General features: G+C 49.7%; 1 protein-coding gene across 5 annotated transcripts in view; it reads left to right on the top strand.

The window, feature by feature from the left end:
• Positions 1-11,573, top strand: part of EEIG1 (estrogen-induced osteoclastogenesis regulator 1) — a 34,006-nt gene extending 22,433 nt beyond the window's left edge. For all 5 annotated transcript variants that reach the window (XM_051636305.1, XM_051636304.1, XM_051636306.1 and 2 more), the window contains 8 exons: positions 2,928-3,044; positions 3,466-3,512; positions 6,186-6,346; positions 7,498-7,602; positions 8,083-8,272; positions 8,447-8,568; positions 9,697-9,766; positions 10,643-11,573. In XM_051636305.1, the coding sequence (XP_051492265.1) occupies positions 2,928-3,044; positions 3,466-3,512; positions 6,186-6,346; positions 7,498-7,602; positions 8,083-8,272; positions 8,447-8,568; positions 9,697-9,766; positions 10,643-10,688 (858 nt within the window). In that variant the 3' untranslated portion in view covers positions 10,689-11,573. The remainder of the gene's footprint in view (positions 1-2,927; positions 3,045-3,465; positions 3,513-6,185; positions 6,347-7,497; positions 7,603-8,082; positions 8,273-8,446; positions 8,569-9,696; positions 9,767-10,642) is intronic.
• The last annotated feature ends 6,302 nt before the right edge of the window (positions 11,574-17,875 follow it).

Below are 17,875 nucleotides of genomic sequence, written 5' to 3' on the forward strand. Positions count from 1 at the left end.
CTGTAAGAATTTCTTCTAATCAATATCCTTCCTGAGACCACGGAGGCAACTGGCTTTGCCGAGTGAACTGCACTCTCTCCTGTGTCCTGCTGTGCTGTGTGACAGGGGACAGTGTTGCTGCCCACACTGTTCCTTTTTTGTTGCTAATTAGGACATGGTCTCTAGGGCTATCGGTTTCTTTTTCACTAAATTCACGCTGGGGAGAGGTTATTCCTCCATGTTGCAGAGCAGTCTGTCTGGGGAGAGCAGTGTAGTTGGAGAAAGACAGATGCCTCTGAGACAAAGTACATGCATCAGCCTGTTCCTTCCTCAGTGTCCATCCCCAGGCTTCCCACACTACTTGTAAATTCAGCATTAAAGGAAGCCTGAAGGCATGACTTCATGGTGGAGTTAACCTGGGCTCTTATTCAGGCCATATTCTAACCTACTTCCCTTTTACTCAGTCTGCAGTTGTGTTTACTGGCATTTTGAGAGAGATCTTGTTGCTCCAGCCCAGAATTAGAGACCAAAGCTCAATTGTCATCTTGTACTTGTGACCTCTTGGGCTGGTACCTTGTATGGTCTCCTGTGAAGAAGACAGATGCATTCTCCTGGAACCCAGCAGGAGAGGCCCTGCACATTCTGGCAGCACAGAGGTGAGGGATGTCATGCCAGACAGGGTGGTTAAGCCTTGCAGTCTTGCCCTGTGGACCAGGCTTGTTCCAGGCAGGCCTGACTTGGGAATCCTGACATTCCTCACAGAAGCCTGCAGTGTATGTTCACGCAATGACCTTCCCATTCCAGTCAATGAGTCCCCACCTTTTTCAACTCTGCTCATTCAGCTGAAAACTCCTCCAGTTGTGGCACCAGATGTAGAAGAAAATGCAGCTTGTGAACACTCTCTTTCCCTGGTCCCCCTTCCATCCAGCAGGGACTGAGGGGGATGGAGCTGTTTGTGCTCAAGACAGAGTTTCCACCGACTCGCACACCTTTTGGTTTGACGTTAATGTCACTTCAGTGTCAGGGGTTATAGAGAGGAAGCCAACAGGAAGGACTGATAAAGCGGAAACTCTTTCACCGAGCTGGAAGAAACACCATCAGCTGGCTGGAAAACTGAGGAAACGATTCTGAAAGGTTATATCTGAAAACATCCTTTTGTGAAGGGATCCTTCCTCTATATACTGGGAGTCTGCTTCCTGAGAACTTCTGGCCTCAGCACGCCGCGTGGGTCGCTGGAGGCTTCTCCCACACTCTGTCCTCTGATGTTCATCTTCTTGGAGAAGTCACTGCTGTAGTGGAAGAAGAGGGACCAGGGTCTTGGCCACTCCTGAGCCTTGTTGTTCTGCTGGTGTGGCCATGCCATGTCTCCTCTGTGCGCCAGTTGTGCCACAGAGATGGATTGCAGCTCCCTCTGTGGCTTTCTCCTGTCCTGCTTACCTCTGAGATTCAAATTCACTGTTTTTTCCTTATCAGTGAATATTCAGCAAGCAGTGTAACACTTGGCTGGAAGAGACAGAGGAACATCTACAGCAAGGGCTGGAGAAACACTTGAGTTAAGGGAATTCTTAAGCAGGAAGAAAAGAGGGAAAAGAGGTTATTTTTTTTCTTCCTTAATTTGCTGAGGAAAGGTTCCTGCTTTATCCCACTCTTATTTTTTTCTTTTTTTTCTTTTTTCTTTGCCATCAGCTGCTTCCATTTGAGAATGGGATGGAGGAAGCAGCTCTGCTAATCTTGCTGGTGTCTTCTCCTGGATCATGTATCTTGTGCAGCCTGTGGTTGAGACTTTTGATTTGGAGCAGAGGGAGCCAGGCTTGGTACAGCACAAACCACAGTTACTGCTGTAACTCTCTACCAGCTTCCACATTTCCTTAGGATGATGCTTCTCTTCAAGGTTCCCATATCATCTGGCTGTCAACACCAGGGCAAGAGAGATACTGCAGAGCCCAGAACAGTGAGGTCTGAGCTGCTGCTTCTCCACCTTCTCTCTGTGATCTTGTGGAGGCTGATCTGTACCTTGAAGTGACACAAACTGTTTGTGCTTGGATGGTTTGGCCAAATACGAGTTTCAACATCTCTTCCTGATAGGTTAGATGAGACACGACTGACTTGCATTGCTAAAGCTCTGTCTGGAAGAAGCTGTAACTTTTTCTTTGAAACACTATTAGCACACCAGGAATTAGAGCAGAAAAACAGAAGTGCTCTTCACTGTGTTCATCTTTTAATCCAGAGGCATCAGTACCCTCTTTGAATTTGCCTGTCACCTTCCCAGTTTACTTCCCCTTTGTTAGAGAAGGTTCAAGAGAGCTCACCACTAAATCTCTCCAAATGTTTCTCCTCCCTTCTGTGTCAAACCTACCACTTGCTAGTTAGATCTCAGCAGTGTGGAGGAGACTCTGCTCCAGGAGTTCCCCAGCCCAGCAGCTGCCTTGGTGGGGCTGAGCCCCGTGCTCTGTGCCCAGCTCTGCCCTGCCAGCCTCCTGCGCTCAAAGGCTGGGGTTTGTTTTTCAGGAGGGTGTTGCTTTTCCCCTGTAACAATATCCTTTCACCTCCTGGTTCACATGCTCTGCTGCATTCTGGGATGGCCCCATACAAAGAGTGCCTTATGTTTGTGTGTGTGAGTCTGTTTTTTCCACATGGTTGACCTAGTGCCTTCCACGTCCTTGGTTATGCAACGGGCTGCGGGCTGGTTAACACTGTCCTGGCCAGCACTGCTTCTCTGCACCCTTCCTCCAGGCAGGGCTGGCTTCCTGAAGGCCTCCAAGTGTCTACCTGGCTTGGGATTAGGAATGTGACTCTTCCCATCCTTGAGACTCTGAGTGTGCCAGCTCCTGTGTGTGCCCTCGCTCACAGATGTGCGCTCTTCCTTGGGTCTGTGTGACACCACCTATCCCTTTGTTGAGTAATTTTTTGTTCTCTCCCCTTCCCCTCCATTGTTTTCTTGGCTACAGCTGGGCTTTGCTGATCTAAATCTGGCAGAATTTGCAGGCTCTGGATCCACTGTCCGTTGCTGCTTGCTGGAAGGGTATGATACTAAGAACACCCGACAGGACAACTCCATCCTAAAGGTACAGCAGCTGGTGCTGCCACAGTGGAAATCCTACTATTGAATTTGGGAAGATCACAGCCAGAGTGCAGTGCTAGGCCTGAGAGAAGGTCCCTTTGATATCTTGGCATCCATTTGGCCAAGTGATGACCCTCGATAGGGTTCTTTGTCACCAAAGATAACACAAACAGGAGGGGAGGGAAAAACTCTGTGTTCTCAAGGTGGCCAGGCTGGTGTCCTGCTGAGCCACTGCCTCTTGGAGTTACTGATGCCAGCGATTTGGGCAGGGAGGGAAATACCTTGCTAAATCCCTGAAGCTGATTTCCTTTGGAAGGGAGCTAGGCCTTGATAATCTTTACACCTAGCCCTTGACCTCCTGGCTGTTGTGAAACGAGGAGCTGACTGCAGCTTGGCTAACAATGTGCCTTGTCCCCACTCTGCAGGTCACCATTGGAATGTCCCTGCTGTCAGGGGATCCCTGTTTCAAAACGTGAGTTTCTGGGTGCTTACCCTGTTCTGGGCAGACCAGGACACCTGGTTCTTTTGCAGTTCTCTGTTGGAGACTAAAATGGATGGGGAGGGGGAAAAGATGCCCTTGAGGTTCTTGGGAGGTACAGGGGAAAGCTTGAAGCTGGTGGCCTGGGTTGTTGAACCAGCCAGAACAGCTCAGCCAGCCTCTGCTGCTGGTGGACTTGTTCTCTGTGCTGCTCTTCCCAGCTTGGTTGTGCCAGTGTTTTCCCTGTGAGTGTCAGTTAGGTTTTGGAAACTAAATGGACACTGGTAACAAACATCATGTTTTGTGTGAAGGATAGAATTTCTCATAGCTCTGGGCTTGGTTTCACTGACCTCCCAGACAGGAAAGGTCAGTGGAGAAAACAAGTCTTGGAAACAGACACACTCCAGCACATACCACTCAGGATAAAGATCTGGAATTGAAAGGGCAACAAAAATTCTGCAAGGCTGAAACATTTTACTTCTTTTCTTCTACAGGAATCCAGATTCACAGTTTGTGTTAATTAGCAGGGAAACTGCAGGCATGTGCTTTTAAAAAAATGCATCTTGATAGGAAAGAATAAGTGCAGTTAAGGGGAGTTAAGTAACAAATACTGCAGTTCAGCATTGCAGCCACCCTGCCTTGGTGCTGTAAGGTGTGTGACTCCAGCCTGCCAGGTGCAGATGTAAACGTTTTGTCTTGACTCCCATCAGTGTAAGAAAACTTTACCTTCAGGCCATCTCTTGTAGCAGTGGTATTCTTGGCTAAAAGGTCTTATTTTAGGAGCTAGCTTGAAATGTATAAATTGGCCTGCATTCTTGTTATAAAATGCTGCCTAACTTTGAGTTGGTTTATTTTGTGAATGGCTTTTTCACAGTGCTGCAGTGTTCTGTGTCACTTTCAAACCCTCAGTGCAGTATCATCTGATTCTGAAAAATTTCTGCTTCAGAAGGAAGTGTAATAAAGAAGTTTTGGGTATCTCAAGACATAACTTTGTAATAGTAACAAATGTTTTAAATCTAGGGTACTAGGATGTCTGGCAATAATCTATTTAACAAAAATACCTGCTGCTGCTTCACTGTGGAAGCAAGTTTCACTGTTAGAGTGCCTAAAATTATATATATGTGTGTGTATATATATATATATATACACCTATTTCCTATAAGTAGGGTCAATCTGAAAGTCAAACCTCCTAATTTTCTTAAAGGATTTTTGCAGTCATTCCCATTTTTTCCTCCTATGTTGATGATGTGCAAATGTCTAAAAATGGAAGCTTTGCATGTAGACTAGTCCTTGATCAGCAGAGCTTTTGAGAAATGGCCCTCATTAAGGGATTAGGCAGGAATTAAACTGTGCTGGGAAATCACTTCTGAGCACTGACTTTCTGGAGCACTTGGATGAACCTTCTCCTCCTGGGTGCTGAGCAGGAGGGCAGAGCAGGTTGTTTGCCTGAGCTGACAGACCCATGGGCTGCTCCCACAGCTGCTGCAGGAACAGTTTCCTTGACTAGGGCTGTAAAAGCCTCATTAACCTGCAAAGCAAAGTCCCCAGAGTCCCTGGGAGTGTGTAAATCACTGATAACCTGATTAGGGAGGCTTTTTTGTTTGTTTGTTTCCAGAGGAAGGCATGCTGTGGGTTTCCTGAAACCTTTATGAAACCTGTTTGGCTGCCCATGTAAAATAAAGCACTTTTTTTTTTTTTTCCTCCTAAAATGCTGCAGAAGTCCTGTCATGTAGCACCTTCCCTTAGACCTCCAAGTGAGACAAGTTTTTCTTTCTCACTTTTCACTTAAAAAGCATCATGTGATCCATTAATTCCAGTTCAGACTTTGGGATACAGGGAGGTTAGGGCTCCAACAGGAATATTCAGTTTGCCACGCTGCACATGCTGTGGCTTCCACCCAAAAACACTTCTGGAGGAAGGGAGGGAGCTCTAGGCACTCACAGCTCTGCCCTGCAGTCAGCATTTACAAAGGGATGTTCTGGAGCAGGCAGAACAACCAAAAAAAGAATTTTGACAGCTGGAAAAACACTTCAGTCTCACTGAAAAGGAGTTTTTATTGTCTGTTAAAAGAAAAATAAAAATGGAAAGGTTATTTGATCACTGTAAAAGTTCTCTCTGAGGGGGATGGGGTTGCTGAGGTGAAAGGTTTGGTTTTGACCAGAGGCAAAGGTGTAGTGAAGGGGTGCAGGAATGGAGAGCTGGACAACAGGAGACTGGTTCCTGTCTGTGAGGCTAACTGGCCACAAGTCGTGGGAAAAGGCAGCTCTGGGGGGTCTTCTGGAGGGTAATGGGAGCTCTGGGCCTGTTCTCCTGTATAAATGATTTGCCTTAATTTACCTAAGAAGCTTGTTCTCTCTGGTACTGCAGTCCAGGTGCAGCACGAGGCAGGGAAGACCCAAGTTTTAGGTGTAGGAAAATAAACCCCAGCGTCACGCGGTGTCACTAGTCACAGGGGCTGCAGCTTTCCCCCCACCACCACGGGTGGGTGCAGGCAGGGGGGAGAACCTCTTGGCAGAGCAGGGTGGGAATTGCTGGAGCAGCAGGGTGGGAATTGCTGGAGCAGCAGGGTGGGAATTGCTGGAGCAGCAGGGTGGGAATTGCTGGAGCAGCAGGGTGATTCCCAATCCCTGCCTGGCAGTTTGTAACCTTCTTCACTTCTGATGACAGGCCTCCTTCCACCGCCAAATCCATCAGCATTCCAGGACAGGACTCTACCCTGCAGCTGACCTGTAAGGGTGAGGGAACCACCAGCAGCAGCAGCAGCAGCAGCTCAGCCACCATTGGTTCCCTGCGTCAGACCAAGCCAAGAACTGCCATTCTCAGCTCGGGTATGAATGCCTGTCCTGGAGCCATGCAATGCTTGGCTCTGCCTGGACACTCTTTTGTTTTTCCCAGCAGTTGCAAGCACAGACATTGTTTAATTTTTCATGTTTTCCCACACCCATCCTCACCCTTCTGCTCATTAAGAGAATTGAGGAAAAACAAGACCATCTACTAAGTGCAGCTGAGGAGGGGTAGCATGAATTTTTGCCACATGCATATTTCTGTTAGTGGAGAGAAAGCAATTTCTTTTTGCTGGGGACTTAATAATTCATGTACTGCACTCTTCTCTGCTTTCCTAAATCCACTGTCTCCACTCAGTTATTCTGTTGCTCAGACTTATCTTCTAGAAATGTTCCTCTGAAGGTTTCAGAGGTTGGTTTGAGGTCTAATGGCCTTGTTCCAGCTGCTGATGCAGAGTTCTCCAGCTTCTCTATGAGCCCATTTTCAAGGGCGCTGCATTTTCCCATAGCTGCTTTGTTTTTTTTCCTTCCCAGCACACTCCAAATGTGCAGGCAGAAGCACTGCACCAAAATATCACTCCAGTCTCATCATCTCAGTGACTTAGAACAATGTACAAGTGCTCTTCTTAAAGAGCTGGGGAACTTGGGCACTTTTGGGTAGGCTCGCAGCAAGAGGGACAAGTAGAGGTGATAGCAAAGGAGCAGAGGTTGTGCTGAGGCTTCTGGATCAAATTCAGAAGTGATTTAAATGACATGGGCTCTCTCACAAGTAATAGAAGGGGAAAGTAACAGGAAAGAAGGGGAAAAGGAACAGGAGAAGCCCCCAAATGGAGGTTTTAACACTTTTCTGCCAATGGCCATGTGATGCTTTCTTTGTGTTAGCTTAATGATTTGAACTGTGGGTAGCTTCAGGTACTGCCTGTCCTTCTAGATCCTTCAAGCCCCCAGAGATGCTTGTAAATTCGGGTGCTGGAAGCTAGAATTACTGATGAGCTTGACAGAGAAGCTCATTGTTGTCCTCCCTGCTCCCCAGCTGCTTCTCAGCCCTCTGCTGGCCTGCAGAGCCGGGCTCTGCCAACAGCCCTGCCCTTGCCTTCACCTACCATCCCAGGATCAGCCTCCAGTCTAAGGTGATCAGTGGGCAGTGTGCTGGCTCGGGTGTGGTATAAGTGGAGTTCCCTGTTGTTCCTTGGCAGGTGTCCCAGAAGAACCAGATCAGAACCTGTCCAGCCCAGAGGAAGTTTTCCACTCGGGGCACTCGCGGAACTCCAGCTACGCCAGCCAGCAGTCCAAGATCTCTGGTAACCACTGATGTGCACAGCTCTGCCAGCACTGCCCACAGCCTTTAACCCCCCCTGCAGTGAGCTCTTGTGAGAGTGATTTGCAGCCCTGTCTCTCACCCTGCTCTAGTACCAGGGTCTCCTGTCTAGTCATGGAATCATCCTGGTTGGAAGGGGCCTTGAAGATCATCAAGTCCAACCAGAACCTAAATTCCCCCAACCATGAGCAAATCTACCCATTCAGTGCTTAAATCATGTTGCTAAGCACTACATCTTTATTTCTTTTAAACACTCCCAGGGATGGTGACTCCACCACCTCCCTGGGCAGCCAGTTCCAGTGTCCAACCACTCTTTGGGTAAATAAATTCTCCCTAATATCTCTGCAGAGGAGCCCCGTGTCTGAAGCTCTGTAGGGGGGAGCAGCAGTGCTGGTCTGAACGGCCCTGCCTGTTCCCTGGGAAGGGGGAGGAGATCCGGGTTGTAACCACTCCCCGTTTGCAGGTTACAGCACGGAGCACTCGCGTTCCTCCAGCATGTCCGACCTGACCCACCGCAGGAACACCTCCACCAGCAGCAGCGCCTCCGGGGGGCTCAGCATGACCGTGGAGTGTCCCGAGGGAGAGAGGGACCACAAACTGGAAAAGCCACCTCGCCCCCCCAGGCCAGCCCTGCTGCTGGATAGACCTTCCAGGTAGGTAATGAGGAGCAAAGTGCCTGCTCTGGGAAAGGCAGAATCTGCTCTTTGGCCTTCACAGACCAGAAGTAGATGCTGAAAAGGAAGCTATTGCCAAGGGAAGCAAGAGAGTCTCTGAAAGTCTGTGTCTTGAGAAGCTGATTAAGTTTTCCTTCTGTTTTCACTCCCCAGGAGGAAAAAAGATTCAGTGGAGAGTCACCCAACCCGGGTGGATGACACCAGGATTGATGCTGATGATATAGTGGAGAAAATAATGCAGAGTCAGGACTTCACAGATGTCAGCAATACTGAAGGTGAGAGGATGAGTCTCAAAAGGGAATGTCTTGGCTGCTCCTGTTACGAGGCTGCCAAGCTCTTCCAGGCAGGTCTGATCTGCCACTGGACTCCCTTTCCCTTTGGACAGCAGTTTGCTTTCAGGGCTTGTTGGTGTTTCTGTGGTAGGTAGACAAGCCCTGTGGATTTGGGAGCTGTGCATCCATGAGCAAACAGCACTTTCTGCTGTTCCACACACCACAGCAGAGGCTGAGCAGTAGCTCAAATGTACAGGACAGGAGGGGAAAAATACTGACTCTTCAGGGCAGTGGGAATCTGTCACATCAGCTGTCTGCACTGCTCGAGTGGCCTTCATCCAGGGTCAGCCCAAGGGTATTTATTAAAGTAGGAGAGCTCAGCTGGAGGGGAAACAGTGCATATGTCTGCAAAAAGGTGGGCAGAGAGATGGGTCACAGCATGCTGGTGATCAGGCCTGTCCCACAGCCTGAGAAGGGGGTTTCTCCATTACAGTCATAGCATTTTATGTTAAGGGAAAACTAAACATTTTTCATGCATTTGTTTTCATTTTCTAGTTTAGCACAGAAATATCATTTCTTTTTTTATCTAGTTGTGGTTTTTCACTAAGTTTGAAAGCTGAGCCCAGCTTGTTATTAGGGCTTCTGTAGTTCACCATTAGTCACCTTAAATCGTGGCACATGGGAATGTCCTGGTTCACCTGGGGACTTCCACCTTGCTCAGCAAGGGTTAAATCTAGACTGAGTGTAGCCACCTCTCACCAGCAGAACAGGCTGAGTTTCTCCTCTGGTGATGAGCCCACAAAAGCAGCATGAGGCCCCACATCTCATCTCTTCAGATGTCTTTAAGCTGACCAAGAACTGTCATCAGTAGAATTGCCTTAAAAGAAGCAGCAGGAGGAGTAACCATGAAGTAATTTCTCTGCTTTTACTCTTCCAAAGCTTCATGCTGTTGTTGGTCTGTACATGAGCCCCCCTTTCAGAGCAAGGAGTTCCTGTGGGAACACCAGAAGGTGTGTAGAAACATTCCCAGGAATGCACTTGCTGACTGCTGTGTACAGGGCTGGGAGGGGAGCACCTGGCAGCCCCTGGGACTTGGGGATTTTGATGTCTTACTTCCTTTTCTATCTGCAGACAGTAACCTGAGGTTGTTTGTGAGCAGAGATGGAACAACTACACTGAGTGGTATTCAGCTGGGAAACAGGTAGGCTTCCTGAAAAGCTGGCAGACAGAGGGGCTCCAGAGAGATGAGTTAGCTCCTTGTACCCAGGAAACTTCCACCTTTTGCTACAGGAATGATTTCTAAACATCATGTGCTACATGGTGGCTTTATTCCCACATTAACACACCTGGGCTCTCTCTGGTATCAGGCTACAGCTGCACTGGAGTGTGAATGCAGCCCTCACCAGGAGCTCAGAGGGATAATGTGATCTTAGTTGTTAGATCCAAGAACAGGAGTGAAAGAACAAAATGGTAGAGGTTGGTTCCCATTGGCTCCAGTCAAGCTGGGCAGCTTTGCCTCCTGCTGGCCTGCAGCAAACCTGCAGCAGCCTGGGTTGGTGTCCCTTTGCCCTGCCCTCTCTGTCTTTGTCGAGGGTGTTTTCTCTCGTGAAAGACTTCTGAACAAATAAAACATTTTCTTGCCACAACAGCTCCAGTGAAGAGCCCTGGCTAGTTGTGCTTGAGCCTTTGTAGCACCTTTTGAGGTGTACGAAAAAAAAAAAAGGCAATAATGGTAATGCAAAGATGTGTCAAGTCAGTGACAAAATTGGGAGCACAGCAAAGCCAGGAACAGTGGCTCTTTGAGCAGGATAGTCCCCCCTCTCCCCTGTCCTTCAGAAGGACTCGTGTTACACCCAGCTCTTTCAAGTAGTCCAGTGTTTGGTTGCCATGTAGCTGCCTGCTTTGTGTCAGGATTTCTGACTTCTCACCAGACTGACTGGTTATTTTCAGTACTTGGTGTGGGGTGAGAGAGCAGTGTTTGTGTTGTGAGTGGAGAGCTCTGAAGAAGAACTTGCTTGCTCCAAGGGACTGAGGACAATAACCTGGCTTGCTTGCTTCTCCCCCTCTACCTCCCCAGGGTCTCATCTGGAGTTTACGAGCCAGTGGTGATTGAAACCCACTAAATGTGAAGAACAGGGTAGAGCTGCTGGACACAGGCCCCCTACCCAGTCCGCTGCCACATGGATGCCAACCTTTACCTCTCTTCATGCAGCATTCCAGAAGGGATTTCTCCACACCCCTCCCCATACATTTGCACTGCAGAACTACTCTGAGACCACTCCAGATCATGCACTTTCCCCACGTTGGCATTACCCTTCTCCACTGCCCATTCCTCCCAGTGCCTGCTCTTCCTCCTGTTTCTGGTCAGACACAAGGAGCCTGTTGGGTTTATCCTTAGTCCTAGAGGATGTTTCTCATCTGCATCCCTCACTCCACCCTTTCACTTGCAACAGGGGGACTTCTCAGCTTCTTTCTCCCCAGAACTTTGGGTTATACCACTGTGAACTCTTCAGACCACTGGGGGAGGGGGAAACCATTCTAACCAAACCCAGAGCTGCTCGCTGGTGACACGGTGACATGGCCACCTGCTGGATGCTTTATCCCGTTGACTCTGCAAGGGAGCATCACCTTCCAAGGCAACGGTTTTACTGAGCAAGGTATGCTGAGGGGTGCACTTCACTTCCTACCCTCAAATCCCCAAACGTCCTCTTCTCATAGGAAATATCTCCCAAAAGTGCATTTCAGAAGACGACCGAGATCCAGATGGGAGTTGATAAATGGTTAATTGCTCGTGCTTGTTAAACCACTAACTGAGTGATGTCCTTCCACTGCTGGGCATGGAAGGGCAGTCTTCATCCATTAGCATTAGCAGGAGCACTTTAGAGGTTCCAGATTTTACCTGGAGGAGGCTTCTACTTGCTGTTCCAAGAGTGTAATCCCTGTCTGCTGGACTGGTTCAGCAGCAAACGGGCACTGCTGGAGCTTGGAATACAAAGCCTCTGATTTGTTTTGTTGTTGGTTTTTTTTTCTTCTTGTGCCTCAGGAAGGGAACTGCCCTTCTTGAGCTGTGAAAAGAATCTGGTGATCTGACAGCCCTGCCCTGGGCCAGAGCAGGATGCAGTTGACTGCAATGGTCTCTTTGTTGTGGTGGTGATGAACAGTTGCCCCTCTTGGCCTGGGCTAGGAAGGGAGGTGATGGTGGTTGGTCTGTCTCACCCTGTCAGCAGGGATCTGTGGCTCTTTCTGGGGGGCCAGAGAGAAGCCACCACCTCTGTCTTCAAGGGCAGAACAGGTGTTTGCTGCATTAGCCACAGCAGCCACTCTTACCTGCTCCGTGGTGAGTGAACTCTTCTGACAAGGCTTCAAACTGTTTCCTGGTTGATCTTTCCAGTTGCTCTTCTTTGGGTTTGGTTTCTGCAGTTGTTTGGCACTTCAGCTCCGTCTTTTCCTTGCAGTGCGTGGCAGAGAAGTCAGTCCCTTTCAGCTCCCACTCAATAGATCCTCCTGGCAGCTGAACTGCAGGCAGGATCTCTGCAGCCCTGAGCCCTCAGCAGGCTGTGCTTGCAGCCCTTCCTGTACAGAGACTCTCAGCCCATAAGCTATTTCTGTGTCGTGCCCTTTCCTCTTTCTCTGCTGTACTGCAGCAGCACTGGGAGCAGTGGCAGGCTCCAGGGGATGATGGCACAGGCACACACGTGCCCTCCCCTGGGCACACTGGCACAGCCACACACTTGTCCCCTTCAGCAAGGAAAGACTTGCAACTGATCACGTTGTTGTTCAAATTCTTAGTTTGTCCTAAAGCCTTTTCCTTAAAGGAGAAAACAAACAAAAAGGATTAATTGGTCTCTGTGGCCAGGATGCATGCAGATGAGGTACTGGAAAAGGGAATTTGGCAGAATGAGAAACAAGGAATGAAAGGGCCTTGATTTATATACATATTTTTGTTTGCCCTGCTAGCTAAGGATGGGGAGGGTGCTAGGCAGCAAGGCACAGCTCCACGGCTGCTTACTGGGTTTGGATGGTTTTTGATTCACAAGGTTTCTTTCTGTAGGATACAGATCTTTTTCACCCTTTCCCATCAAAGGGAATTAAATTTGGATGAGGGTAAGAAAGCATCAAGGCAACACCTTGGTTGGGTTTAATGGAGGGGAGGGGAAAAGTGTTGGATCTTTTGAGTCTGTCTGGAACAAAAGCTCTTTCACACTTGCTGGTGTTTTTTAAGGGTGAGCTCTTCTCCATTCAGTCTGGGTAGGCTTGGCACTCGCTGGCAGGCTGGTGAGCATCCTGCCCTGTTCCTGGGACACTGCGTGTCTGCAGGAAGGAGGGAACTGCTTGTTTTTTCCCCCCCTCTCCCTGGCAAAGCTCTGCCAGAAAGCCGGGCCTGGCCTGACCCTCTGCTGGGGTCAGGGTGAGGGCAGGAGCAGGCTCAGGCAGCAGTGGGTGTTTCTGCTCTCTCTGGCCATGCAGGGCTGAAGGTCAGGCTGCTCCCCAGGGGCCAGCAAAGCCCCTCGAGGAATTGGGTCCACCAGGATTTGAAAAGAGCCAGGAAAGAGGCCAAAACCCAGCTCGCTTCTGCTGCTTTGCTTCTCTTCCCATGGAAAACAATGGCAGTCCCTGTCAGAGCAGTTGGGAGCTCAGGGCTTTCTTCTGGGCTCCCCTTGGCAAGAGTTGGCTGCTCCCAGGCGCTGGCAGCTCGGGGTGTCATGGCATTCCCAGGGGGACTGAGGGAGGGATCTCTTCCCAGCAAAGCAAGAGAAGCAAGTGAGCTGCTTTTCAGACACCTGGTCTCCTCATCCCAGGCTGGCAGAGGTGTCACCTGCTCCACCACGTAGCTCTGGCCAACCTGGCTCCATCCCTGGCTTCTCTTGCAGCAGCTTGGCACAGCGCTGCTCTGCGTTTTGAGAGCTGTGTCCCCTCGGGTTTCTCTTCCTCGTCTCCACGTTGGCGCCGACCCACAGACCCTGGTCTTTCTGTAGCTTTTGAGCTCTCTCCTCCCCCTCGTTTCGAATAAGAGAGCAGCCCTAGTCATGGGGCCTGGGCTGGAGCCCCCAGAGCAGCCCCGGAGGAGGAAGGACCAGCCTGTTCCCAGTCTGGATCCCATGAGAGCTCCCCAGAGCTGTGTGTCCATCCTGGGGTGGGGTGGGGATGGAAGTGGGGTCACTTGTCCCATCTCCTGGGGAACTGCCTCTCACGAGCACTTTTCCTTTGTGGCATCCCTGCCCTCTGTTCCTTGTTGGACTTGGAACATTTAAGAAGTGAATCAGTTTCCAGACCCAAACCCCTGGCTACTTTCCTTTTGGGTTGGTGTTTTTTTGTTTATTTCCCCCTCCCCCAACTCTGTCTTGAAGTTTATTGACTTTATTTTTTTTGTTATAAACCCAGCAGGCTGGTGTTTTGGGTTTGTTGTTTTGTTGTTTGGTTGTTTTTTTTGTTTGTTTTTGCTTTTTTAAACTGCATTATTGTTTCATTGATATATTATTCCTGGAGAGATGAGGGAGGATGTGCTTCCCCACATTGTTCCCTTTGCTCAGGGGATTCAGAGGTGGCTTAAACAAGTAAAATGACATTATTGGCAGGACTCTTGTGTCCCCTGGGTCCCTGAGGCTGGTGAGTTGGGACTGCTCAGGCCTGGCTGACCCTGCAGGGCAGAGCTGGCTCTCTGCTCCAGTCTGAAATCCAGGCAAAACCTTTGGGCTTCTGCTCTCCCAGTTCCTGGACCTTCAGCTGCTGGAAGCCCCTTGCAAAGAGTTGGGAAATTCAATGTCATTTTACTAACTTTTTTTTTTCTTTTTTTTTAAAAAAAACAACAGTCTAAACAGAGTGAATGTCCAAAAAGAACAGGCTTAGTTGTGACTTGGTGAAGGAGATGGGTTTCATCTCAGAATTGTGATGATCAAAAAAAAAAACAAGGGGGGAGAAGGATGTTGCTCCTCCACCTTCTGCATGGGTGGCACTTTAAAGGGGGGGTCTCTGTGCTGTCCTGACCCCAGGGCAGCAGGCCTGTCATCTCCTCCCCCTCTCTCATTGCCACATCACTTTTGCCTCCCTCAGAAAGTGAATTAAACCCTTTTAAATGTTTGCTTTAAGCTCGTAGAGGGTTCCAAACCAGGCTGAGACCTGACAGGTTATTTCATTCTCATCTTAATCGGAGGGGTTGAGTTTTTGGGGTGTTTGGTTTTTGTTTTGAGGGTTTTTTGGGTTTGGGGTTTTTTTGGGGGGGTTGTTCTTGTTTGGTTGGTTTTTTTGTAATTTATTTTGTCGTTGCTGTTTCTTTTTCAACTGGTGGCCGTGCAGCTGGACTCTGCAAGGCCCCCTTTGTGAACCTCTGGGAATAAAAACACACACACACACACACACACACACGAAAAACGACAAAACAAAAACACAAACCTCACTCCAGGTACGCTAAAGAGCACCGAGGTGAAACACCCCTCCTGGAGAGGGGTTTCCCGCCCCCCAAATCCCCCCCTGGCTGCCTTACCCGGGAGCTGCGAATTTCCCCCTCCTACCCCATCCCCTGCCAACCCCCCCCCTGGAGCCTCAGCCCTGTGGACAAGGCTGATCCCCCCCAGGAGGGGGGGTTAAAATTCCTACAAACACTGCCTGGTTGCAGGAGTTTGTCCTTGAAAAGCCACTTCCTCGCTTTTGTTTGGGGTTGTGGGGTTTTTTTTTCGGGGGGGGGGGGGTGGTGATCAAAAAATTCCCCTCCCAAGCACCGCCTGGTCCCACCCAATCCATCCACCCCTCCCACATCCACCACCCCCCGCCGGGAGAGAACGGGTGGATGTGGAAAAACTGGGGGGGGGGAAATTCAAGAAGAAAAAGGAATGGATGTGGCTGAGCCTCGGGGACCTGCCTCGAATGCAAGGAATAAGCTGTAGAGCCCATATTTTTGTGGGGGGGGGGGGAGGGAGGGAGGGAGGGGAAGGGGAGATCATCTTTTATTTTCTTGAAAGTGAAGGGAGTTTGGTGATTGATCTTCAGCTGAGGCACAAACCTGATTTGTATCAGATTCTATAGAGAGAGATGGCTGATATTTTTGGAAAGGGAACGGGTCTATGCAAACTTCCAAAATGGCTTGAAAGAGAGTTTTAACTTCTTTTTCTTTTTTACTTCAAAATCTAAAAGAAAAAAAATATATCTTTAACCTTTTTTTTTTCCCTTCTTATAAGCAGAAATGTGTTTAGAAAGAGAAGCTACTTCCACTGCTCTATTTTAATGATGATGATGCTTGGAAAGTTTGGGCTGGAGGGAATGACTTATTTTTCACCATTTTTGTTTTTATATCTTGCTCCTCTAGGTTTGGGGGTTGGTTGGTTGGGGTTTTTTTTTGTGTTTTCCTTTCTTTTTCTAACGGAATGCTGTGCTGTCTTTGATTCAACAGATCGTGTTTGTATTTTCTGTATCTGGTTCCTAACGTAGAGAAATAACAAATATATGAGGAAAAAAAAATCAATATAATGTCAAACGTTGTTACAGTTTTGGGGAGGGGGAGAGATAAAATAAAAAAGAAATAAAGGTTTTTGGTACTTCCCACGGATTCTCCTTGCTGTGTTTGTTGATTTTAAAGGTAGATCTGGTTCAAAAATGTCTGCTAAGGAAGCAGAAGGGAAAGGCAAGGTCCTGGAATAGGATTTGGTTTTGCCTTCTAGGATTTCCTTGGTGGCTGGGAGTGGGAATCCCTGCCAGCCCTTCCCAGGGGAAGGGGACCTGGTGCCAGTCACTGCTCTCATGGTCCTGAACACCCAGCCAGGTGGGTGCTGGTCTCTTCTCACAGGTCAGTAGTGACAGAGCAGGAGGGAAGGGCTTCAAGGAGGTTGAGACTGGACACGAGGAACAATTTTTCCCACACAAGAGTGGTCAGAGACTGGCACAGGCTGCCCGGGGAGGCAGTGGAGTCACGGTCCCTGGAGGGGCTGAAGGGTGGTTGAGTGAGAAACGTCTGTCGTGCCAATGATCAGCCCCACACAGATCCTTCAGCAAAGCAGTTTATTTACATCCTTGCAAGAATGGGTGACCTAAGCAAGCAGGCACACCCATAGCAAGGTGAATAACGGTTTATATTCCCTATTCCTGAGCAAAGTTCCCTCCCCTGTTTCCCCCCTGGCTGGGCACTCCAGGGTTTACAGCCCATCCCACGCTTCAAATTATCCTCTAAGTTTCCTGCCCCTGTTCACACATTCCATTCTAGCAGGTTACTTTTTACCTTTTAAGGTAAAATTTTGACCTTTCTTGCCCCCTTGGCTGTCTTCCCAATTAACAACCTACTGGTGTCATCCTGCCCTGAGGAGCAACATAGAAGTAGCTTTGTTGGGTCTGATCTTGGGCCATCAATCCTTCTCCATGTTCAGATCCCCCAGATGGAGCCCAATTAAGTCCCTCAGTTTCTTGGGCTGTAAACCACTCTTGGAGTAATTGGAATGTGCAGACATCTCACTTATCTCAAGCAAACTATATATTCCTAACACTCTATATATATATGTGCTCAAACAAACTATATATATTCCTAACACTAGAATATATATATATGTGAACCAAACCCAACGCTACATTTCTAACACTAGAATGCAAAATCAACACTAGGTTTCATTTCTAACGGTTGGGCTGGGGTGCGGGTGTGGGTTAGGGGAGAACGTGGCAGAGCAGGGATGAGGGCTGGGCGGGCTGGGCCCGAGGGGCTTCCAGCCCCAGCAGCTCCACGACTGCGAGGGGCCCGCCCTGCCCCCTGCCCGGGGAGGGAAGGCCCCGCGCCCCCAGCCCCATCCAGCCTGCCCTCCCGCGCAGCCGCTGCCAGGGTCTCAGCGCGGAGCTTCTTCCCCGCGTCTCCTCCTCATCTCCCCCATCATCTCCTCATCTCCCCCATCATCTCCTCATCTCCCCCATCATCTCCTCATCTCCCCCATCATCTCCTCATCTCCCCCATCATCTCCTCACCTCATCTCCTCACCTCCTCACCTCCCCCGCCGGCCTCGGACCCGGGTTGGCCGGAGCTGGTTTCCAAAGGAGCCGCCGCTCCCCGCGGGCGGCTGACGGCACCGGGGCGCCCTGCTGCGAAGGAAACCGTCCCCCCCCCCGCGGCACCGGGGCTGCGGCACCGGAGCCTCCGGAGCCTCCAGCGGGACCAGGCCCCGGGAGGGACGCGCGGGCCGGGCCTGCGCCCCGGGACTACAGCTCCCGGCATGCCCCGCGGAGCCGCGCCCCGCCTCCCGCCATGCCGCGGGGCCCAGGCCGCGCCCGATGATTGGTCACCTCCCGCAGAGGAGTAGGCGGGGCTGAGGCGCAGGGCGCTGATTGGTGGCTGCTCCCGGAA

This window comes from Apus apus, chromosome 19 (genome assembly GCF_020740795.1).
Source record: "Apus apus isolate bApuApu2 chromosome 19, bApuApu2.pri.cur, whole genome shotgun sequence".
Classification (NCBI taxonomy): Eukaryota; Metazoa; Chordata; class Aves; order Apodiformes; family Apodidae; genus Apus; species Apus apus.